We start from the raw sequence: 25,452 nt of genomic DNA on the forward strand, positions 1-25,452 counted from the left end.
CCAGATGTTCTGCCTTTGAGAGCTCTGTAGCCCAGGCATGGGCAACTTGTGGTCCTCAGGGTGTTTGGGCCTGCAACTCGTATCAGCACTAGCCAGTGGAGAGGGAGAATGGGAGCTGTAAGCCCGAACCTCTCAGAGATCACAAGTTGCCCACACTCTAGCTCTGCTCTAGCTGGAAGGACGTCACCAGCTGTCAGTAACACTGAAGTTATAACGTGCTCTGCAGATAACAGTGTTTGAAGCAGCCAAGGTAGTTCGGTAAGAGTAATATCAAAGTCACACCAACTGCTCCTGTACCCACTTTCCTGAAAATAAGCTTGGTTGAATTCAGCTTACTTTCTAGTAATCTGATTGTGCTATAAGTGGGGTTTTGTCTGCTGCATTTTTGAGAGAGGTTAGAAATGCTATAAGTACAAGTATGTCCAAAAGCATTGAAACCCAGAAGCTCCTTTGCTTAGCCTAATAGATACATGTGTGCATACATGACAACCATCTGAGAGTGAAGGTTTAACTTGGAGGCTTGCACTGAGCAGGGGACTGGACCTGATGCCCTTCTGGCCCCTTCCAACTCTACTATTCTATAAGTATATACCCAATCTAGTCATTAATGGTCCTTTTAAAAATGAAAGGGCATATGACCGCTGATTTCCTTTTTCTACTTTCAGGGTCGGTCCCTTCTGTGTTGGGACCCTCTGTGTAATTATTTAGCTTCTTGTGTCATGTCAAATCTGATATGATTGAACTTAGATAGAACAAGATCTTTGTTCTATGTCTCTAATATATTGCTTAGCACAGATACTGCAAACTGCATAAATTGTCATTTTATTGCTGTGGGGGCAATTCAAGAAGTGCCATTCTAATCTTTTTTATTTCTTTATTTGCTTCAAGGGTGCAAAGGGTAACATGGGAGCCCCAGGAACTCCTGGGCTGAAAGGACGGCAGGTGAGTAACTGAAAAAAGTGAGAACTGAATTCATGTATCTGCTGACAACTGGGATGCACAGACCACTTTGGGCAAAAGATATTCAGAGAAACAGAGCAAGTCAGAAGGGGCCTCCTAGATCATCAAGTCTGACCCCCAGCTCTAGCCAGCTCTGCTCATGACATGCCTGCCATGTGCATGTCCAGCCTATCCTTAAACACCCTCACCAATGGGGCTTCAACCACCTCCCACGGAAGCCCATTCCATGCCCTAGTAATTCCTGGCATCCACCTTGAATCCAGAGTTCCCTGAGCTTTGCTCCATTGGAATGTGTCCTGCCCTCCACTGCAGGGGAAAAGGGGTATTCGAATACTCAGTATCATTTTCAGTCATATTCACATTTGAATACCAGTTTGGGGGTTAGTATTTAACCCTCAAGTTAGGCAGATAGACGGTTATCCTTACCTGAGGAATCTGATGCTCTCAAATTCCACTTGAGAGAAAGTCTTGTCAGTACACGTTTAATACAAAATCATTTTTAATAAGCACACTTTCAACAGAAAGAAGCAGAGGTCCACTTAACGTTCCCTCCCCATTTATTTGCCCCGGTGCTGGCCTCAGCCTCGCTGCACGTCCTTCGCAAAGGCCCTTGGCCTGCACCTTCATCCCCCCACTCTGAGCATTCAAGGCCAGTCTAAGCATGACACCATCCACACAAATACCAATTGTGCAAAGGGTTTTTTAAGTGCGGGCAGTGGCCGCAGGGCCCTCAATCCAAATCATGACTTCATTGGGGAGTGATGAGTTAAGAAATCCCTCCCTCCTCAGTGACCCAGTCCAAACTGGGGCTCCCCATACCTGAGGATTACATTGAAGGCAGTTTGAGAAACATTACTGTACATGCAGTGTGCATTTGCCCCCCATCTGCTTCTGATCATGAAGATTTTTGGCTGAGGTGATAGTGGGATAAAAGATCTATATCTGCACAGGTGGATACAAAGCTCATTTCAAGCTGTTTTCATCTCTTATAAGCTGCTGTTTGTTTCCAACTTTCAGTAGCTTAGCAATTTCAGTTCACTATTTATAAATGTGACTGCTGCTATCAGGAACAATGTATGTAAATAACTAGTAATGTAATCCTAAACATGTCTACTCAGAATTAAGCCCTGCTGAATTATAACTAACAATATTATTTGTTGCTCTAAATATAGGGAGATCCAGGAATTGAAGGTCCAATTGGATATCCTGGTCCCAAGGTAAATGATTTTGTGTCTCATGTTTAAGCATGTGTGTATGTCTCAAATAAGAGAAAGGATACCATTTTGCAAATTTGCCATAGCAGGTTATCAATAATCCAGTTTAAGACTTTATCAGATCAGTGGCACTGTGGAAGGCCTTAGAATTTGGCCCAGGTGTGTTTGGTGGTTAGATCAAAATGAGCAAGAACTAATGACAAGGTGCCTTCAGTATTGAGGAAGGTTCAGTGTGGTCATAGTACCATGTCAAACAGAACTCTAAAGCTTAATCCAGATCAGACGGGGGTCCTGTTGGTGGGCGGTTCAGATTTTCAGGTAAGTGACTTTGGTCCTGCCTGGACAGGGTAGCACTTCCTCTAAAGGGCAGGATCAACAGCTTGGGAGTGTTCCTTGACCCAGAGCTGTCCCTGGAAACCCAGGTGATAGCAGTGGTGAGGGGTGCTTTCCTCCAGCTTCGGCTGGTTCATCAGCTGTGTCCTTACCTGGACAAGCACTGCCTAGAAATGGTGATCCATGCCCTGGTAACTTCCTAGTTGGCTTACTGTAATGTGCTCTACGTGGGGCTGCCCTGGAAAACAGTCCAGATACTTCAATTGATACAAAATAGAGCTGCCAGGTTGGTGACGGGGACCAGTCGTTATTCTCACATAACGCCAGTCCTTTATCAGCTACGCTGGCTCCCAGTTGAAGTCTGGGCCCAATTCAAGGTGCTGGCATTAACCTATAAAGCCCTAAATGGCTTAGGTCTGGACTACCTGAAGGAACATCTCCACCCCTGTAAGCCCTCACGCCCCTTAAGATTGATGGGGGAGGCCTTGCTCCGGGAACCCTCTCTGAAGGAAGTACGGAGGGTGTCTACCTGGAGGAGGGCCTTCTCTGCAGTGGCGCCCAGACTATGGAATCTGCTCCCCAGAGAGGTCCTCCTGGCACCGATGTTATATTCTTTCCGGCACCAGGTTAAGACCTTGTTATTCGATTATTATTTTAACAATTAATGCTTTTAGACGTTTTAGGATCCCCCCCCCACTTTTTCCCAGTTGCATTTTCTATAGTGATGTGTTTTATATTGTTTTAATAATTAATGTTTAGTGTAGTAGTTTTATATTTATTGTATTTTTATATCTTGTAAGCCATCCTAAGTGCTTGAAGCAATAGGATGGGGTATAAATGTATGCAATAAATAATAAATAAATAAAATTGGTAACATATCTGTCAACAAATTCTAATATGTTTTTTGGTTCCTTTTGTAGGGTATTCGTGGTCTAAAAGGAGAAAAGGTAAAGTATTCATACACTACTTAGAAAAATTTGGGAAGTATATTGGGTTTTCAGACAGTTAGTATACTTGTGCATCTCATATTCAGTGTTCAAGAAAATGTTGCAAGTATACCAAGGATTTTACTATATGGAAATCAAGGAAGTTTGTATAAACTTGGAAGTGCAGTTTGCTTGTGCTTATTTATCAGAGTAATAAGAATTCAAAATAATGATCATTCCACTGAGTGGTCTAGAAATGGAAACAATTCTTTGTGGGGATATCCAAGACTGAGGCCTCCCATATGCACATATCCTACTGAACTACCTATATACTGTGTGGTCAGTGCTTGATGGACTGCATGACCTATTTTCAGTGGATGTAGGAGGCATAAACACAAAGAGTTTGTTTTATAATACTCAGTAACACAGAATTTTACAGTTCATTCTGTTGTTTCCTAAATAATCTCTTAATCTGCCAAACCATTGTGATTGTTTTTAATTAAATAAGCCTAATTCATCTTTGTCTTTTTCCCCCTTTGTCTTTCTCAGGGAGAGTTTGGAGGAGATGGAAGGAAGGTAAAGCCAACTCTTTGAACCTTACCCATTATCCCGGCTCTATTTTATTTTTATTTTTTTTATTTTTTTCAAAGAAAGCTGTTTCTAAAGCTCTGGTTGTTTTATTTCAGGGATCTTCTGGCTTGGCTGGAAGGAATGGTACTGATGGACAGAAGGTAATGTTACTCAAGAGATGCAACTGTAAACTTCACCTGCTCCATGTTAGCTGCTGTACTGACAGCTGAGCCTTTCTCCTTTATATTAACGTTTTAAAATGAACATGAGTGTGGGAAGCTTGAATAACCCAGTGGGGAATTGGGCACTCACTATTAATGAGATGGTGGGTAGAAAGGTATGCGTTGCTATGTGCCATCAACTCATATTCAACCCCTGATGACCCTGTGAATGAAAGTCCCCTGAAACGTCCTCTCCATGACAGCTCCATTCAGCTCCCCCAAGCCCAAGGCTGTGGCTTCTTTTATGGATTTGATCCGACTCATATTTGGTCTTCCCTTTGGCTTCTGTCTTAAACTTTCCCTAACACAACTGTCTCCTGCTGGGAGTCCTGCCCTCTCATGATGTGTCTGACGTATTATAGCCACAGCTTTGTCATTTTTGCTTCTAGCTATAGGCCTGGGGGATTAACAAGCCAGTTGAGGAAGAGGGGGATTGACATCTTCCTCCTCCTGATTACTCCTCCAGTTAGATGGCTCTTGGCAGCCTTGCCAGCTTATCCGTGGGTCTGGTGGTACTACTGCTGAATGTCAGCTCACTCTGAAACAAATCGCCCTCAGCTATGATTTAATTGTGGATGAGAAGACTGACCTCATATGCATTGCTAAGACTGGAGAAGAGAGTATGGGGAAGGCACAACTGGAAGAGACTAACCCTTCCCCATAGCCTTGGTCACCTTAGTTGGGCAGGAGGATCACCATCTGAAAACAAGGGAACCAACATTTATCCTTGCCATGGCTAGACTGCTTTCTATTGAGGTTTAGATGCCCAACAGCCTTTCTCCTCTGCCCACAGAAGCGAATGGAGGGCAGTGGATTCCAAAAGATCCCGGGGGATTTTCCCACTGCTATGGCTGGTGCTTCTACTGAACCCCTGGTCAATTTGTACAATGCAGAGATTACACAGACATCAGAAATGATGGCACTCAGATGCCTTCTCCCTCTTTTCTGCAACCATCACATCTTCACAGAGGAGCTGAGTGTTGTCAGTGGGGCCTTTTCTCAGTGGTTCATGGCCTATAGTAATCTGGACCAGGGAGAAAAATGTTGAAACCCTCAGTAGCACACTGTGTCAACTGTACATGGCATTTTGAAGATAAAGTCACTCTGATCTGTCACTAATTAGACACCACAATCAATGCAGTTCCATTAATACAATTGCCCAGAGCACTGCTTGGCCCAGCTTTATTGGGTGAATTTCAATTGCTGAGGTTTCAATTGCTGATTTCAATTGCTGACTGCCCAGGTTGAGGCCTGAGGATGTGGACAAAGTGCTTGGCCTAGTCCATTTAATCACCTGTGTCCTTGACCTTCTCCTTCAGGGTATTTATTGATTCATTTCATTTTGATACTGTTCCACCGCTGAAGCTCTACTTCTAATAAAGAGAAATATCAGGATGGGTCCAGGAGGTAATAAACTTCTCCTTGACAAGAGGAGTGGTACCAGCCTCTTTAAAGGAAGCAGCACTTTGGCCACTTCTGAAAACCCTAAGCTGGACCCAGAGGATAACTATAGGCCAATAACCAGTATTTCTTTTCTGTGTTTGAACAGGTGGTTGCCAGTCAACTCCTGGCATCCTTGAATTAAAAGGATTATCTAGATCCATTTCACTCAAGCTCCAGGGCTTGCTTGGGAACAGAAACTACCTTGATTACCCTTTTGCGTGACCCTCACTGGAGATAGAGAGGGTGGTGGTACCAGCGGCCATAACATCCTTCTGGATAGACTGCCCAGGTTGAGAGCTGGAGGTTCTGTTTTGCAGTAGTTCCACTTCTCCTTGATGATTCAAGACGGTGGTGCTGCGGGGTCATTGCTCCGGGCCTTGGCAGTTATGCAATGGGTTTCACTGGGCTCAGTCTTATTCCACATGCTGAGCAAAATCTATAGAAAACAGCTGTGTGGGCTGAGGTATCATTAATATATAGCTCTATCTCTCCTGATTAAGAAATCCAGGGGAGTCAGTGGCTGTGCCTGTAACAGACTGGAAGAGGACCAATTGTGCATGGCTTGTTTGGCTGGAGGAGAGCGAGTCAACCTGTTCTGAAGGGGTTTGCACTCCCACTGGAGGATCAGGCTCATGGTCTGAAGGCACTCTTGGATCCAGTCCTGTTACTAGAGGCACAGGTGGACTCAGTGGCACAGGGCATTTTTAACAGCTTGGACTAATATGCCAACTACTTTCTTGTCTGGACAAGGATAGTTCAGTTACAAGTACCAGTGCTCTGGTTACTCCCAGTTGTGTTACTGCAATGCATTAGGTGTGGGACAGAGTTTGAAAACCTGAGCTAGTCCAAGGTATCCTGGAATTATTCAGGAGAGCCTCACGCCCTCAGCATGGAAGCTCTGTCCTGCCCTGTGGTAATTCCTACTAGCCCAAATGACAAACAGAAGTGAAGTCAGTGCACATGGTCCCCAGTGCATGCTTGTTGAAGTGCTGCTGTATCCCACAACTTTCTATGTCTTTGTTTGTTACCTTCTTCCTTGTGTGCTCAGCTTACTCCTCAGTTGTGTTCCCATCAGGGCAGAAAGCCATCTTAGAACATCTTCTCTTCCCAGAATGTCCAATATAAAGAGAAATGAGTAATCAGTTGTCAAGGACTGGACCTTTTAGGAGGAGAATGAAAAATATATTTTCCCCTTTACTACAGTTTAGCCTCTCTCCAGTCATTGCTTTTATATGTGTTTTTTCCAGGGTAAACTGGGACGTATTGGACCTCCTGGCTGCAAAGGTGATCCAGGCGACAGGGTAGGAATGATTTCCAACTGTGGCTCTATAAATTTCAGCAGCACTGGTATGTAACGTAATGCCTAGGTTTTCTTGACAGGGCAATTCATCATGGGTTGCTGCACGTAATGGGTTGCAAATACCATGCAAACCTGTATAGTTTTGCTCAAGCTGGCCTGCCTGTGGGTTTTGTACCCCTGGGGGCTAGCTGTGGGGAGGGGGTAGAAATGAGGAGTTGCTGTAAATACAGTGTGAAGATCCATGCCATCAAGAAACAGCTGTTAGAGAAACCAAAGAAGAGGGGAAAACAATTTGGAGTCTCTTCTGGACAATGGCTAGGGTTGATAGCTGCTACAATTATCTACTGAGCCCATTATAGATTATTTTGCACAGCAAATAAGCCACCCTGGCTTATTGTGACATGCAAATGCACTCAGTATTTCCCTGAAAATGCTGACGCAAGTAAAATAGCATCAAGTGCATGAACAGAAAAGGAGCCCTTTAGATCACATCTAATGCTCTCCTTGAGTTGATTCCTGTCAATTCATGATACAGAAAAGTAGCTCCTACGGAGACAGAAGGAAGGAAGGGACAGTGGTCTCTTTGTTTAAAAGTATACTGTCTTCATCATTCTTCTGTTTTGTGAACCAGAACTCATTCCTTTTCATTACACTTCTGAAAATCAATAGCTTGTGGTCAGGTCTGTCAGTTGGGATCCACCACTCCCCTGGCCAACTGGATCCCATCCAGAAACCCTGGACCAACCACTGGATCCAGCACATGACAAACCCAAGCTTGGGGAAACAAACAACTTTATTAAAAGTTTAAAAACAGGGATGGGGGTACTAAAGCATACAAGTCTAACAGGATAAAATTAGGGAAAAAGGAGAAGGGAGGGGGGAAAGTGATTTGGTCAGCAGCAACAAAGAAAGTTACAGCCAACCAAGAACCCCACTGCCAGGGCCCACTTGGACAAGGAAACGAGAAACATTTTCACTCCCAGCCTAGGCAGAACTCTACGTTCTGACAGCACAGTGAAGCAGGATACCAGAGCAGTCATCAGGACGGAGAGTTGGCAGCAGGACAGAACCACTCCAAGAGAGGAACAAACCCTCCTCAGCCCTTGGAGCTTCATTGCCCCCAGCCTCGGTCAGGTGGCCATGGGGTGATTGCCTAATGCTCAGTTGTTGGGGTTCACCCACTAACTCCCGGTGCTGGCCATCAGTTTTGTCACTGGTTATCTCCTGTGACCTTGAGACCAACTGAGAGTTCTTGCCACCCTAACCTGAGAGGGGGACAAGAACCTCCCCAAGGCCTTCTCCCAGGTCCCATAAGACTGGCCCTTGGTGTTCCCAGCAAACTCTTCCCCTGACTGCTGAAGCCAGCACAGCACCTTCATGTTACAAGGTCTACAAACATCTCTTTCTTGAATTCCTTCCTAGGGTTCTGATGGCTATCCTGGAGCTCCTGGAGATCAAGGACTACCAGGGGATGAAGGGATAAAGGTCTGTACCTACAATGCCCAAAGACAGCGCCAGATAATCACAAGTGGGAGAGAGGCCACACGTTCATTTTTCCTACTGCTTTGTGTTGTATGAACATGAAAAATGTCTGAACAGCCTGGATCAAAATGCCTTTAATGTATTTGGCGATTCCTACTTAGGAAAATGGCAACATCTATCAGGGGCTAGGGAGAGAGTCATGGTAGAAATTTACACAAGTATGCATGGTATGCAGATAGTGGGTGATGAGTCCGTTATCTCCCTTGCAACATTAACTCTGGGTCACCAACTGAAATTTATTAGCAGCAGCTTCAGGAGAGGCAGAAGAAGATCCTTCACACAGCACCTAAATTAGGAAATTTGGAACTGCAATTTGGACAGTTTTCAATGAAAATGGAAATTCGTGGAGGAGAAAGCTATCCATGGTGAACTGGGACTTACCATTATTATAGTGCTTTTATATCCTGCCTTTTTATCTCTGGTGAGGAACCCAAGGTGGCTTGCATAGTCCTCCTCCACTGCATGTTATCCTAACAACAACAACCCTTTTCATTTCCTCTGAGCATTTCCAAAAGCATTACTGCAACATCAGGGGAACAACTTCTGTTATGCTTTCCTCTGCAGCTGCACAGGGGTGGAGCTGGCAGGAGAAGGAAGCCAAGATAGCCCATTTTCCCTCCTGAGGTTACAGGAGTGCCTATTAAGGTTGGGTAGACCCTTGGTCAGAATCCATCCCTCCTGGATCCACAGAATGCCTCTCAAGCTTCGCCTAGTCCGGTAAAGTGAGCAGAACCACTCCACGAATGCTCACCAACCCCCAGTTGTGCAGCCAGCAATGTTCCCCGGCCAGCTTTCCTGGTGGCCAAACCTTCTTCCCACTTGCTGCTGCTGCTGCCAGCAACACATGGAAAAGGGTTGCAGGTGAATGATGCTGCTTGAGCAATGCATGGGGCTCAATTCCTAGCAAATGCCCTGGACACGTTTGCCGAGAACTCAGACTCCTGGGCCATTGCGAAGTCGACTGGAGTCCAGGAAGCTAAAAGCAGGAAATCGGGCAGATTTTCTGCAGAAGAGAGATTCCTTGCACACCACTAGTGCCTAAAGCCTCCGTTTCGGGAATCTGATGTATCCTATGGTACAGATGTGTTAAAACTTCGTGCAACCAGCACAAGTTTGCACAAACGTGCAACTTCGTGCTCTTCTAGCATTCACACACTTTCTCTTGTGTGTGGCCCTGTTTTAAAAAGTGAGCCAAGCGGAGATGACGTCTACAAGTGCTTATGGGACAAAGACTGTGCAACCAGCCATCTTCTTCATTTCCAATGTGCAGCACAAACAGTGGCTGCCACAGAGGGCACACGCCTTGCACAGTGGTGAGCAGAAACGCTGGGCGCGCCCACCCAGAAGCCAGACTCACAGCTATGTTAAAGTGGACCCGAGGCTGGGATGGTGAGCCCAGGGCATCTGATGGATTCCTACCCTGAAAAGAGATTCCTCACACAGCCCTGTCCTGCAGGCCCTGAGTGCTCTCCTGGGGGATGTCCTGCACATTCCTGTTTGCAGCAATAATGTTTTTAGATAGCTTCATGGCTATGGCATTTCTCTACAGACTACGCAGGCTCAACCCATCTTAGATTTTCCTTGTCTATGTCTTATAATCATTTTAAATATGTGAAGGTGCCAGGTCATTCTGATTTGAATGGCAAATGCTGTTCTCTGCAGCCTAACAGCAAACTTGCAATCACTAAGCCAAGTCCGTAAGGATAATTCCAGATGAGGCCCTTATTGCCTATTTTGCAGAGACTCCACACATCTTCCATCTGTAGCCTGCTTCCTATCCGTGTTCTTTTTTATTTTTATTTTCCCAACATATACAATTACATTATATGTAATTGTATATGATAGCTTATGATAGCTCTTGAATAGTGATAGTATCATTCAATATTTTCCTCTGCTCTGGTGTAAATTTCTCAAGCCTTGTTTCTTCAATATATTTCTCCATCCCATCTTCTGGAGTTGATTTATATATATCCAGCTATATATATATATATATATAGAGAGAGAGAGAGAGAGAGAGAGAGAGAGAGAGCTTTGAGAAGAAATTAATATATTACTCATGAATTCCCTTTTCCACATATGTTATGCCATTAGCCTTCTTCACTGCTGTTATAGATCTTCTTTCCACTTCCTTCTTAAGACAATATGCTCCCTGTCCTTGTTCTTACTGGAAATAAAAATGGTTTAAAAAGAAGGCAGAAAAGCTGCATGGTATCTTTGGATTGTTCGCCATAGGAGCCCTCTGCCTGGAAACTCTCAACATGACCACGAGACCCATTTTCTTTGCTGTCCTTTCCCAGTGAAAGTGGGGGGAAGCAGGCTTTTTATTAGTTAAAATAGGGAAATGGTGCATGGGAAAAGGGTTTAAAAAGCAGAGCTATGCTTCCAAGCCATTACTTGTCCCCCCCATACAGACATCCACTATAATGCTGCACAAAATATCAACTATTAAACATGAAAACAAAATTGTCAGTCATCAAATGGTGGTTTGGACGATACTTCACTTTCGGTGCAGTCTACGTTTCTCAGTCTAAAAAGCAACTTGTATTACATCTATGATCTGATGTGAGTAATAACCATTGCTTGCTAACTTCTATTTCAGGGTGATCCTGGCCGACCTGGCCGCAGTGGACAACCTGGGCTGCCTGGAGATAACGGAGCCAGGGTAGGCACCCCGATACTTTCAGGCATGCCATGAATGTGATGAGCCCCCTAGTGAGGGCTGGGCCACACCTACAGCTGCAGCCAGTATTGAACGAGCAGACTTCTTCCCTGCCTCTTCTCTGTAGCTCCTTATGCGCTACAGAGCGGATCTGCTCTGGAGGTTCTCCCAGCCCTTTGGAACACGTCTGCGGGAGGCATCAGTGGGAAGGGGGGATTGGTTTTGTTTGCATTTTACCTGTCTGGGGCACTTTATCTGTGCGATTTGTAACTTAAGTCATGAAGTAGCTTTATGTGTGTGTGGGGCGGGGCGGGGGGGGAGAGAGATGTGACTGATGTGTTAGCAAAAGTGCAAGATCTCCATGAGCAGTTATCTGCCTCACCTGAACAGTTGTGGGGCTGCTACAGGCCAGGAGTAAGATGGGGTCCATAAGAACTAGTTCTCTGCACTGGGGATTAGTGGTTGCTGGTTGAGGCCAGAGACAGGGAAGAACTCTGCACAATGGCAAGACCTAAAGGATATGGTTTCTTGGCTCCTGCTGAGCCCCAATACAGGCAATTCCTTGGCACTATCTTGCATTATTCTTAAAACCTCTATTTTACTCTAATGTATTCTTCATTTTGTTTTTCAAAGGGACCAAAAGGTGTTAATGGAACTCTTGGCACTCCTGGAATCAAGGGAGGCAAAGGAAGCCCTGGATCTCCTGGACCCAAAGGAGAGCCTGTAAGATGGTTTCTGTACCCTGCAGGTTTCATCTAATCATCCCAATAGCATTACTTCAGTACAGGGCTTGGCAAAAATAACTTATTAGCACTTTTTCCCTAAGTACATTATCTAGATATAGTTCCAATGAAATTAGTGAACTCACTTCTGCATAATAGCATGGGGGAAACCTCACTGCAGTGCCCACCAAACTGTGCCCATATGGATAGAATCCTGTGCCCACAGTTTGGATAGAATCCCTATCCAAATATCACTACCTAAACAATGTACATTCATTTTTCATCCCTTTTCCTGCCACCATTCATAAATCTTCATCCATTTAGTACACAGTCTGTAGTGGCATTGCAAGCCATAGGCAAGGGATAAACAGAAATATCAATTTATATAAAAGTTAACCCCTTCATGGATCACTCCCTTGCTGTGGCGAAGGGGCTTGTGTAGCACAATGAAGCTATGAGTTATGCCATGCATGTCTATTAACAGTGGTACCTTGGCTCACGAACTTAATCCCTTCCACGACTCTGGTCGCGACCCAAATTGCTTGTGACCCAAGTCAAATTTTCCCCATAAGGTTCAATATTAATAAGGTTAATACGTTCTGTAACCATTTTTTAAATCACAAAAATTTGAAACAAAGTGACAAAGAACAGCAAAGATAGAGGCCCTCCCTCCTCCCCCACCCCCCGAGCACAACTGCAGGGAAGACAGGCACAATCACGACTGTCACCCGATGAGGAGTTTGCGACCTGAGGAAATTTCTTTTTGTGACCTGATTTTGTCGTGAACCGAGGCATTCGTGAGCTGAGATACCACTGTATTTCATATCTGAATTGAAAGGGGTCTCAAGGAATTCTCCAGCCTCTATAATTCATGCTTCTTGCATTGCCAGAAAATGCTATTTCATTGTTTACGGTCACTGTAATGTTCTTGCAAATGAGAGATGGTGTTCGAGAGCTCGAGGGGAGGGTTTGGACAATCTATTGTACTCTTAAGTCATCAGGAATGAGGAAGGATTTCTGACCTGATCTCAGAAAAGTGAACTATTTCTGGATTAGTTTATGAAACCCTTTATTTCACCAAGCCTAATTCCAAATCAAAAGCAGAGGGCTCATCTCATCTGAATCTAAGCAGATGGGAAAGGACTATCTAATCCTTTGTTCTGGTCTTTTCCCAGTTCAAAACCACCACTCCTAAGATGCTTTTTCACCCACATAGGAAAGCCACTGGGAACTCAATAGCTTCCTTTTCACTGTTGAAAAAACAGTTTGAACTGCAAGAGGACCTGATAGAAAAGGATTGAGTAGCCTCTCTCCACATGGCCTCCTTTAGTTTAGAACAGACTACCCTCAGTACCTTGGTTAAAAAGCAGAACAAAACTTGGAGGAAAGAATTATGAAACTCTGTGAAATGTGTAGACTGATAGTTAAACCATGGGTGAAATTATCATTGAGAAACAGCATTTCCTCTGCAACTGATTGGGTTCTGGTCAGTACACTAGGGAAGAAGATAATATTCCTACAGTAGTTGGAATCTGATCCAGCCAGAGTTCTCTTAAATCTCACTGATTGCAATGAGGCAATAAAAAAATTAATTTACATTTAAATATTGGGCCTAAAAGTGCATAGCATATTCTTTGCTGAAACCTTGATCATGTTGCCTGTCAACACATGTGTAGGTTTTGATCATGAATCTTGCCTTGTGGATGCTTGCATGACAGTGCTGCATATGGCATTTCTTGCTGACCAAGCAATATTTCAACTGGATTTCTTCAATGTGAGCCTAATGTTTTCATTATCTGGCAGAAAGAGGAGAGAAGTGAATACAGTGCCCCAATTACTTGCCATGCTGAACACCCTGTTTACTATTTTATGCCCTGTGGAAGGATGGTCTCCTCATATACAAAACTGTACACCTCAGTTCTCAAATGAATTAATGCATCCCCATTGTCAGCTATGGAAGGGGGGAGCCAGTAGAACATTAATTGTCACAACCATCAATAAGATGGCCGCAAGCCCACTATAGTATACTGGCTCAGTGTGGCACAGCACAGATGTATGGCTGCGTGGCTCAAACCTGCACTCAGTTATGAAGCACACCAGGTAGCTTTGGGTAGTCCCCCGTCAGACTTTTCTTTGTGTATAAGAAGATCCTTGTGAGGATAAGACACTTCTCTGAATTTCTAGGAAGACCTGGATGAAAGTGTGAAAAAGCAAGAAAAATTGTGGGACTGCAGATTGCAGCTGTATAGAGAACATCTAAATCCTGAGTGAAATGTTACTTTAAATATTTAAATGCCCTGTAAAATTTTTGAAGAAGGGCATCATGTGATGTAGCACTGTTGTGATCCTGATCCTCAGGCGTAATAGTTACTTAGGGCAGTGGTTTTCAAGCACTGGTCCGTGGACTGGCGCAAGTCTAAGGGGGTGGGGGGGAGAGCAGGGGAGCTGGCCGTGCTCCACCACTTCTTCCTCATTTTGCATCGCATTCGCAGGGGGTGTGCCAGTGCCTCCAGGGGGGCACCGATTTTGGAATTTTGTTCTTTTGTTGACATTTTTGTTGCTTAGTTTCTGGTTGTTTTGGAGATCTTTCCTTTCCTTTCCTTCTTTTGGGGGGAGGGGGGCTATTGTGCTTAAAGGGTAATACACAGAATACTGTATTATGGTGCTTTTGTTTCTGCCTCAGCAGTCCCTGAGGTAGTTTTCCTGTTTGTTGGTCCTCAGCTGCAGAAAGGTTGAAAGCCACTAACTTGGGGCAGCATCTCGGGTGCGGGGTCAGTTATTCGAAATCCCAGCCCTGAGTGCTACGACCTGGGTGCTGGGGCTCTGAATGCAGAGCCCCCACCCTTGCAGTCGGCATGGATGAATATAAGCCTCTGAGTTCGGAGTCTTACCAGTCTCAAGGACTGGTTTGTATCCTTGGGAAAGAAAGATCTGCTGCGAACATTATCTTTATTAGATTTTTATCCTGTCCCATTAGCCATAAGGCTCCCTTCTGGGTTTTTCTCCATGCAGCTGTTAACAGCTACATCTGCTTCTTGTTTAATTGCTACACTGAAAATCCAAGATCTTAATGAAGACCATTTTTGTTTCCTGCTTTTCTGTTATGAGGCCTTTAGATGGAGCTGTGCTATACACAAATGCAAAAATAGAAACAGCACTTCCCTATTTTAATATCCAGTTTTCTCCAAGGTAAAATTTTTAGGAAAAAAATTAAAAAGAGAGCCAATCCTGCTAATTTAATGGGTAATAAAAACCTTTTAATAGTGCTGTGAAATAATAGACATAAACTAGAGGATCACAATGTAGTGAAAAAGCCTGTTAACAACCATGTTTAAGGAATCTCAGGTACACAAAAAAGCTCTGTTGTGCAGAAATGAGTGTGCTCAGTCTGGCCATAGTCAGAAGTAGGGACTAATTTTCATAACAGGTTTCTTTTTCTTTCTCATGATGGCTGGTGCTCCTTTCTAGATGAGAAGGAATTCCTTACATGTTTTATGAAAATATAAGCTGTGTTCTTGTGTACTCTCGAAAAATTCTTAGTCAGGATAGCCATCATTCTTCTGTCCTTCCTTTCCCAGTCATTTTGCAGAAGTTAACAGAACAAAAAATTATGAAACCATTTTTATGCAATTGGTTCCACATGTAGGAACAACACGCTTTTATATGCCAGGTTTGTTTGTATGAGAATATGTGGATTCAGTAAGTTTTATAGCCAAGTAGTTGATTCAGTTACATATATCATCTCTGCCTGCTGCATGTCTTCCACTTTGTTGAATCAATCTGGCAGCCACATCTAAGTGAAAGGTACATGTTTAGTTCTCTGATCAATGAACTAATGTCAGGTTTCTTCCTTTGTTTGTTTGTATTACTAAGGGTCGTCGTGGTGATCCTGGAACACAGGGGGGCGCTGGTACTCCTGGATCCAAGGGGGAAAAAGTAAGTTCATGAGCTTTTTAAACAATTGAAGATTTCTCCCAACTTTTTATATACTGGGCTGGAGAAACATATTTCTCTACAGTTAGATTTCAGTTATAAAAAATGTTTAAAAATGAAGAAGTGAATGGATGCACATTGCCTCTACATGCCAAATACATTTTTAGTGTATTTATACTACCCAATAAACTTAAGTTTATAGATGCCAATCTATTGATGACCCTTGAGACCCATTAATCAATTTAATCAGATTTAACTTAATCATTTGTAATATGTCTCTTCGGACAAGGACTCCCAGATAAGCAATTAATTCAGCACAGAGTCTAAAGTGCATTTAGATAACTCTATGGGGTCCATATTACCTCCTATAAACATGAGTTCTGACTTTAACCAATTAATAGAATAACAAGATAAGTGTTCAAAAGCATTAATCATCTGCATCAAGGCTAGAAGACTGAAAACTGGAGTTTGGAAATAAACAATAGAGGATAATCAAAGAATAAGTTTACATTCAGCCAGTGGTTACAAATATAAATTTAATATCAAGGGGTAAAAAGAACATCCCTGTCTAGTACCTCTCACAAGGAAAAATCCCTGACAAAATTCTATTGGCCCAAGGAATTTCATATAAAAATTTAACTCATTTCTGAAATTCTGGAGGAAAATCAACCTTTCTCAATGTGGCAAAGCTAAATTTCTGATCAATTTTATCAAAAGCCTTCTGCACATCTGGAGAGATAATGGCAGCTGTGTCTGGTCTGGCCTTATTTAATACAATCAGATAACCATCAATCTAAGTTTATCATCCCCTTGCCTATTTTTAATGAATCCAACCTGTTCCAGTTGGACTAATGTTGTGATCACTTGTTGTAATGTTGGTCTGTCAGCCAAAATTGCAGTTAGTATCTTAATATCAACATTATTCAATAAAATAGGATGATAATCAGCACAGAGGGTATGCTCTCTATCCAGGTTAGGAATTTCTGTAATGTAAACACAATTGATGAAACAGGGCCAGATTAAAAACTGTGGTCATATAAGCAATAAAGTTTGGGAACTAGAAAATTCAACAATATTTTATAGTATTCAACTAGCAATTCATCCAGACCAGGTACTTTCCCTGTTATCTTAGTTATTGCTTTCGTATAATCATTGGCAAATGTGCCACTAAAAACTGTCTTTGAAACAAATTTAAGAAAAAGTAAGGAAATTGGGGGAATTATAGTTGTAATTAGTATTTCAGAGCCACTACTATACAGAAATCAAATATACTATGTCATTGGAATCAGAAGGTGGAGATGCTGTATTCTAGCTGCCAAAAGAAGACCAAGAGCAGACTGAGCTAGTGATCATCAATTATTAATTTCAAAAATCAGAGTCAAGCTAAAAAAAATAAAAACCTAAATATAACTTAAGTAACATCCCTGGAGACTTTAAAGTCTACATAAAGTTTACATATGTATTGTTCAACTTAATTGACTGGGAGCCAAAAGAACTGTGGACTGAAGCCAGAGACTTTATTAGAGAAGAATTGCAAAAGACAATTCCTATAGCAACAAAAAAAGGAAAGCCTAGGTGGATGACAGAAGAAACAGGTGAGAAGGAAAAGGTGACAGAAATAAAAATTCTTGAATGAATTTTTTGGCAACTATCACTTGGAGACAAAATATACTATTACAATGATTGGTGCAAAGAAATAGAAGAGAGCAACAAAACAGGAAAAACAAGAGAAATTCAAACCTGGAGAAGGAATGCTAACAGACAAAGAAAGGAACATACCATCTGACCAGGAGAATACAAAGAGAATCTGGAAAGAACACACAGAAGAACTATACTGATGACAAGCTTCTTCCAAGTGGAATCCTATTCCTTTGCAAAGAATACTGAACCTGGAGTAGACAGGCTACTAGTGCAGTGCAAACTGCAGGAAATGACAGAGTCCAAATGCTGAAATTGTTTAGCTTAGAAGGTGAGTAAGGGGAGACATGATAGAGGTATATATATGCATGATGTGAAGAAAGTGGATATAATACTAGAACATTTATTATTATTATTATTATTATTATTATTATTATTATTACTAGAACATTTCTATGCCGCCCCTTGCCAAAGCCTCGGGGCAGCTTACAACACAATAAAATACAATACAATACAAAAATAACAATATAAAATTAAAATTAATAATATAAAATAAATTATATATATATATATATATATATAAATGATATAAAAGAAGTTATAAAAGAAGTTAAGAAAAGAAAAGAAAAGAAAAGAAAAGAAAAGAAAAGAAAAGAAAAGAAAAGAAAAGAAAAGGGTCATCAAATGAAGGTGAACAGCAGGAGATTCAGGACAGATTTACAGAAGAGTTTCACAAAGAGCACTGTTAAATGCAGTTCACTGGTGCAAGATAGAGCAATGGCCACCTGTTTGGACAAATTTATGGATGTGGCTATGCCATGTCATACGTTCTCATCCTGAGAACTATGCTACCTCCAGTATCAAGAGTAAGTGTGCCTATGTATACCAGGCGCTAAGGAATGCAGGTGGAAAGGTGCTGCTGAGGGATTCCTATGGGCAGCTGGTGGGCTCTGTGAGAACAGAATGCTGGATAAAATAGACCCTGGGGTTGATCCAGCACTCATGGAATTGCCTAGATATACAATTGTCTAATTGTATATCTAGACAATTAAAACCCCTCTTTACTACTCTTTATTTAATCCTCGTTATTTGTCTTTTATTCCAGTTCTCAGAAAAGCTCCTAAAGAAGCATATGGAATTGTTTAACCTTTTGTTAATATGTAATCATCTAAAACAGATCAAATCAGCTAAAATAGTCAAAACATATCTTTAGGGATGTGTGAGGAATCGGGAAGGATTAGGTAGGGGGGCGAATACATTGGATTCACTGGGTTTGGCTCCCCACTCTCTGATCTGTTTTGGAATGCCTCTGAGTCCAAATTCCTGGTGAATGCATCCAGTGTTTCATGGGGGATTCACCAGAAATTGAGCCCCATGCAACCTCTAGCTGCATCCCTCTTCTGTCTCAGGCAGAAGAAGGTTGGTTGCATGGGGCTTGCCAAGAATGCACCTGACACAGAAGGAGGTGGCCTGTTGTACAAGCTTAAGATCCATGAGCGTTTCTGGACTTCCTTTGAGCTTGCTTTCCAAGAACAGGCCAAGCACGAGAGAAAGTCCATGAATTCTAGAGGGACAGATTCCACTATAGCTAGTATTCCCCTTTCTCTCACATACCTTGCTACTGCACAAGAAAGAAGGAACTTCCTAATATTCGATGGAAGGCAGTTAATATCTAATAACAATTTCTTTATTCATAGGGAGATCCTGGCTCTGAAGGACAAAGAGGACTACCAGGAGAAGTTGGAAACAAAGGAGGACAGGTAGGAAAGAATGATGGAAACACAGCAAATGCTCTTGGTTTGACCTCTGTAGATGCTACATTCTCTTCTCCTGCAAGAGCTGCCTAGGGAATCTATCCTATAACATCACTCTCAAACAATCCTGCCACTGTCTCATTTCCAAGTCTAAATTGCAGGTGTGTCAAACCAACCACCCAGAGAGTCTTGCCTATTGGGCAGTATAGACATGAAATAAACTGGTGGACTTTCCCCTAATTCCTAGTGAGGCAACCTGGTGGCCACACCTGGTACAGTGTGCAGCCCTAAATAAGTGCTGAAAACCAAGTACAGAACTGCAGGTTCTTTGCAAGCCCGAAGGCAGCTGTGGCAGATAGGTCAGAAGGGCTACAGCACAGTCCTCCTGGTTTTGATCAGCTGACCTTCCCAGTCTGAAACTTGCAGCAGAGGGTTCGCTCTGCCCTGCTAAAAGCTTTGAATTCCATTTAAAGCAGATGGCAAGATTGTTACTTGCCCATGACTTTGTTGTTAGTGAATGTTAAATTATGTGAAACTATTAAACCATCTCCACAGTTCAGAGCTTGCAAACTGGAGCTCAATTTTTTCCTGAACACAGAAGTCAAGCATGAGGGTAAGACAGAGATAGGAAGAAGCCCAACCCCTGCTGCCAACTCTTAGCAATCTAGATAACTGAAACAGAACAGGGAAGATCTGTAGATTTTCCTCTGTGTTGTGTTATCCTCTGCAGATGCTTCTGTACCACTTTGGAGCTTCTTTCGAAAGGTTGTAGCAACCTTGTACCAAAGGCTTCTCTGGAGCCAGGTCCATGGATATGCGAGGCTGTCTTTCCAGCAGTAGCAAAGAAGCAGTGATTCGTGATCATAGAGTCGGAAAATCTGGAGGCTAGCAGAGAGTCTTTGATAGTCATATAGAGTGTTCTATGGAAGCATAGCTTAAAAGTTACAAAGGCAAAAAAAATCAAACTGGTTGCTCCATGGTGATACACTATTGTTGACAGGAGCCAGATCTGGTCACTGCTAAAGCCTAGGATTCTATAGGCACAGCAATGGACTCAAGAGCAGTTCAAGACTGCAAAACTAATAGATAATGAGATATTGAATCCCATCAGTGACAGGTGCTTCTTTCCCTCCATATTAATCAATAATGGTCCAAAAAAAATTATTCATTCTCCCTTGTCTGGGTTTAGCATCATCTGCCATGTCCACATGCATCTGAGGAAAAAGGTGACTGCACACTCAATACACATTAACCCGTGAATTCAGCTCCATCTTTCACGAAGTTGATAGTGTAAGAACAAAGTAACCAATTCTAATGTTAAGAGATAGGTCATTTCACACTATTTCCCCAACATAGTGCTAAATTAATTGGAGTAATATGCTTTATTTTACACCTGTAATGACCTGGTAGCATTTACGCATGGGATCTTGATAAGTCTTAGATTTCTGATGAGAAAAATAACTGATTTCTCCCCCTTGTATGTGTTTCACAGGGAGAGCGAGGATTGCCTGGCCCAAGGGGTTCCCAAGGTGGTGTGGGAGAACCAGGAAAAACTGTAAGTTTATCCAAGCTCATCTTCAGCATATGGACATCAACTTGCTCTCTGTGTTGCTGCTTTCCCAGGCGGGTGGCAGGAGACGATAACTTTCATCACCCCAAATAATTCACTGTCAGTCAATGTTTAACTTCGGGTTCTTTCCCTTTGCTACAGAGACCAATTCAGCTGTATGAACGTGTCCAATTGTATGTGAAGATGTTGGGCACCATAAATGGGCTGTAAATGAAAGCTGTGGGGGGGGGGGTGCAATGAGACAGTACTTCTTCCTTTTCATGAGTCTTTATGGGGAAAAATGTAATACAGAAACCATATGAAAGCACCATGACAGTGCTAGTCCTAATGTTTGTGCAGAACCATGTATCCTCAACTCCTTTTTGTTGTTGTTTTCTGTAACACTCCTACAGGGCTCACGGGGAGATCCTGGTGATACAGGTGTAAGGGGTGACCCAGGACCTTCAGGACCAAAGGTAAGTCATATAACCAAGGTAAGGAAAAGAATAAAGTTAAGACAGGGTTACTGTTGTATTTTACACCCTGATGTTGTCCTGATCCAGCAGGGCCAACACAGTCTTATTTTTAAGATTCTTAGTATTTGTAAAAAGGTACAGTTAATCACTTAGGACACAATTCTGTGGCTTTCCCAATCACATCTGGAAAAACCATAGGACTTTCCTGAGACCAAGCCTGAAGATTCAGCCTTCATATTCTGAAGACAGAGCTCCTCCCACCTTCATAGTCAGTGCAGTTTCTCCACTGTCCATGGCTAGTGGTCCTCAGAGAGGGGAAAGGAAAGAAAGGTGCTGGGGCTACAACATTACGGGGTTTGCAGTAATCACCCAGTTTTCTTCCCTCTTCTGCCCCGGTGCTAAATCTACGCAATCGAACCTGCTGTCTAGATCAAATGTAGGGCACCGGATACAGTGGCAATGGAGTTCAGAGGCTTATGAGCATTTGCTGCAGAAGCAACAGACTTGTAAATGAGCTCCATCATCTCCCCTTTCCTGTCAGTGAAATTAGGAATCCTGTAACTGTTCAGTGTACCACTGGCTCGTGAGTGTTTATTAACCCTAAAAGGTATAGCATACAGCTGTGCTTTGCAGGACTATAGAAGGGTACAAAACGAGCTTCTTGAAAGCTGCTCTTTCTTTCGGTAATCCTGCTTTGATTTTCTTTTCTTTTTTTCATTTCTTTTTTCTTTTCATAATCATAGGGTGATCGAGGAAGACCTGGCTTTAACTACCCTGGTCCCAGAGGACTGCTGGTATGTTTTGTTCATGTAACGTATTTATGCTAAGAAGCCTCACATGTAAAGGCTCCATAGCAAATGAAGCAGGATGGTGAACTGGCAAGCGGAGCCATGAATGTTTTCTGTGTAAACCATGGACAGGGGTGTGGTCTCGAGTGCCAAATAGACATTTTGTATGCAATCCCAAGCACTGAAGTGGAGACTGAGTAAGCAAGCGAGCAGCAGTGGAGGTGTTGGGGAAGAGGCGTGCCCTCTTCCTCGGGGGCACACCTCTTCCTCAACACTCTGCACATCTTATCTGGCCCAACTAAAACTCGGTTGTAGCAATATCATCTTGGTGCAACGCTCACGCATCTGGGGTGCATGGAGAAGTCTTTGGTGGTAGCATCACAGATTGCTGTGTGTACTCTTTCCTTGGAGCATCTTTCAACATAGATCTCTTTGTTTCGCTAACATGTTGCTTAGGGCTGGAGCTACAGCAGCAGTGTGCTGGGACTTTCATGTTGTTTTTCAATCTATTTGGTTGACCTTATTAAAGACTTTTTCAAAGGATTTCAAATTTTGATCTTATTTATTTATTTAGGACATTTATAGGCCGTCCATCACTGTCGTCTCTGGATGGCTTACAATAATATAATAATGCTGGTGATTTTGCTACTTTTATGTGTTCTTAAGCTTTGAGGACTGGGTAAGCTAAGGTGCCTGATATGGAAGAATATGCTAATAGCTGTATTAAAAATGAATGAGTACTTGTTAATTTTGCTAATATATGGAATATTGAAAGCCACATCACTGTAAAAGATGGTTACAATTATAACTTATGAAAACCTCAGTCTTGGAGAGTCCCTGAGAGAATATGCCTTACTCTCAGTGAGGAAATGCCTTAATTCCACCTTGCATGTTATTACAAGCAAAGGGCTATATGGATGTGAACAAGACATCCATTCTGGCCCAGTCTAGAAGCCAAGGAAGCAATGATCACCAATATCACCTGGTCTCTCGATCCTATGGAAATTACCTGTGCTGAGCTTTTCTGGATACCTTGTTAACCACACACCCTCCTTGCCTTAGAACATCCTCTTCCATGTTGTGTGTGGGCAAACTCTTGACAGGAGCATAATAAAGACTGATGAGCTTCTCTCTATTTTCAGGGTGAGAAAGGGGAGAAGGGGGTCCAAGGACCAGAGGTAGAGTATGATCATCAATGGGTCTGCTTTTGCTAACAAATCTCATAACCAGTTATGTCCTGAATTTTAATGTTCTGTTGATAAACCTCTGTTAGGAAGAGAATTTCTTAGATATTCACACTGTTGCTCTCATGTGAACAACTTTAAAGCCATGGCACGTTGTTCAGTTATCATATGCTGATTAAATCATGCACGTAGCTTAATGCGAGGATTCCTTGTGCTGCTATGATGTGTGCTAATCCAGTATTAACATAGACTATTCTGTCTGCACAATGACTTTTCACTTTCTAGTTTGCTTAAGTACTGTCCCTTTTACTTTCCACACTGTTACAATTAGAATATTTTATGTATATATTTAATCTATTTTATTTATAACATAATATTCATATTATATAAATATAGTTTATATAAATTAAATATTAATTTATTTCTATACCACCTCATAGTCAAAGCTCTCTGGGTGGTTTGCAACATGGTTTCAGCTTAGTTTTCACCCGCAGCATCACTAGTATAGTTTTATCCAATTAAAACCTTAAGGAAATAATGCAGAGACATAGGGTGGTAGAAAGAAATAGCCATGCTGTAATGAAAAATGAAAAAAAAATTCCTTACTCCTTCAACCCTTTTTGAAAATAGGGTACACGAGGTGACTTTGGACCAAAAGGCCCTCCGGGATCGAAAGGAGTAAAAGGTGAACCTGTAAGTAAACTCTTTGTACTATTCCACAATCCTTTTTCTTTCTCTTTTTTTCTTATTTAACTAACTTAAAAATTAATAAAAAAAATAATTCACAATCTAAACTTGCTGGATCTATTTTTATTTATTTATTAAAAGCTTTTATATGCCATCCTATTATATAAAAAGCTCATTTTGTGAGCCCAGAAGACAATAAAGCTATTTCCCAATCTATTTCACTTCCATTCTTCATGTTTTTTGGCTGATGTTTCAGGGAGACAGTGGGAGAACCCCTACCTTCCACAGGTTATTCAATTTACTTTAGGCCAGATATATTATCCTATCTAATCTTAGGATAGCTCAAAATATTATAATTACTGTTGGAAATAGCAGGACTGGATGAACAGATAATGTGTAGGCATCCCAGAAATGTGTATCCACATCTCTAAGCACCGGATAACATGTGGTAGCCCAGTTTCCTAGATCTGTTCACTATTGTTCTTAAGATGAGTGTCCATGTGTATGATACCCATATTTCATATGTTTGCTGAGAACAACTTTAGTGTAATGTTGGTGTTTTCCACAGCAAACATGGTATTTAGAACTGCCTCAGGGTTCTCAATGTTCTATTTATATATTTGTTAGATTTATTTTCCACAAACTTGGCCAAAGGTCCCTCTAAGTGGATCTTTTAGTGTTTTTGTTTCCATTTTCATATCACAAGTAAGACCCTTCTGACCATACTTCTTTTCTTCATGGTCTCTGTGCATCACACATATGGACTCTGAACCCCTTCCCCATTCTGGTGCTTGTAGTATATGGGAGGAGTTTCTGACTGTTCCCCAAGATCTTCTTCAACTTCCTTTCAGTGAGGTTTTTTTTGGTGGGGGGGGAGTGTTTTTTCCCTCCTCCTTTGTGCTTCTTTCTTTGCTTTTTGCCTCAACCCATTTTGACCTTCTCCTTCCAACAATTTACTCAACCATTACCCTTTCTTGTACTTCCATTCTTTCATAAAAAGGAAATGTCATTTTCCCTTACGGTTTCCAATACCCTCTTGCCTCTTTTCTTTTTACTTCAATCTCTGTCATTGACCAATGACATCGAAGGTTTCCCTCCGCAAATGTGCTTCCTCTGCTTGTTCTCCCTGGACATGTGGTCAACCAATGCCCACACTGCCAAGCCTTTATGAAGCAAGCTAGAAAACATCGCGTCTAACCACCTTCAGTGCAATGCAAGTGGAATAGACCACCAAATTGCCAGAGCTAGCCCACCCTTCAATTCCTGAGGATCCTTTCTTGCCTCAAGCCATGCCTCCAGAGATGAATGTCCTAACCATGGGCTGGTTGCCATAGTCAACCACAGGGCAAACCCTGACACTTAAAAAGTTGAAGCACTTGGACAAGAGGACCAATTAGCAGAAGTTAGCAGACTCTTTGGCAATGAAGAAATGGCACCCAAAAGAGCATGAACTGGTACTGACCACTACAGAGTCATCAATGCAAGACTATGAAAGCAACAAGAAAAGAAAAAAGAGCAGGGAGAGAGGATGAGAGAGAGAAGATAGAAGTAAA

General features: G+C 42.3%; 1 protein-coding gene across 6 annotated transcripts in view; it reads left to right on the forward strand.

Moving 5' to 3' along the window:
• The window catches only part of COL6A2 (collagen type VI alpha 2 chain), an 82,278-nt gene that overhangs the window by 24,983 nt on the left and 31,843 nt on the right, over nt 1–25,452 (forward strand). For all 6 annotated transcript variants that reach the window (XM_044431941.1, XM_044431938.1, XM_044431939.1 and 3 more), the window contains 16 exons: nt 889–942; nt 2,133–2,177; nt 3,428–3,454; nt 3,983–4,009; nt 4,120–4,164; nt 6,915–6,968; nt 8,390–8,452; nt 11,109–11,171; nt 11,802–11,891; nt 15,764–15,826; nt 19,159–19,221; nt 20,708–20,770; nt 21,178–21,240; nt 21,984–22,034; nt 23,171–23,206; nt 23,843–23,905. In XM_044431941.1, coding sequence (XP_044287876.1) covers nt 889–942; nt 2,133–2,177; nt 3,428–3,454; nt 3,983–4,009; nt 4,120–4,164; nt 6,915–6,968; nt 8,390–8,452; nt 11,109–11,171; nt 11,802–11,891; nt 15,764–15,826; nt 19,159–19,221; nt 20,708–20,770; nt 21,178–21,240; nt 21,984–22,034; nt 23,171–23,206; nt 23,843–23,905 — 870 coding nt within the window. The remainder of the gene's footprint in view (nt 1–888; nt 943–2,132; nt 2,178–3,427; nt 3,455–3,982; nt 4,010–4,119; nt 4,165–6,914; nt 6,969–8,389; nt 8,453–11,108; nt 11,172–11,801; nt 11,892–15,763; nt 15,827–19,158; nt 19,222–20,707; nt 20,771–21,177; nt 21,241–21,983; nt 22,035–23,170; nt 23,207–23,842; nt 23,906–25,452) is intronic.

The sequence above is a fragment of the Varanus komodoensis genome, unplaced genomic scaffold, assembly GCF_004798865.1.
Source record: "Varanus komodoensis strain SLA01 unplaced genomic scaffold, ASM479886v1 scaffold23, whole genome shotgun sequence".
NCBI lineage: Eukaryota > Metazoa > Chordata > Lepidosauria > Squamata > Varanidae > Varanus > Varanus komodoensis.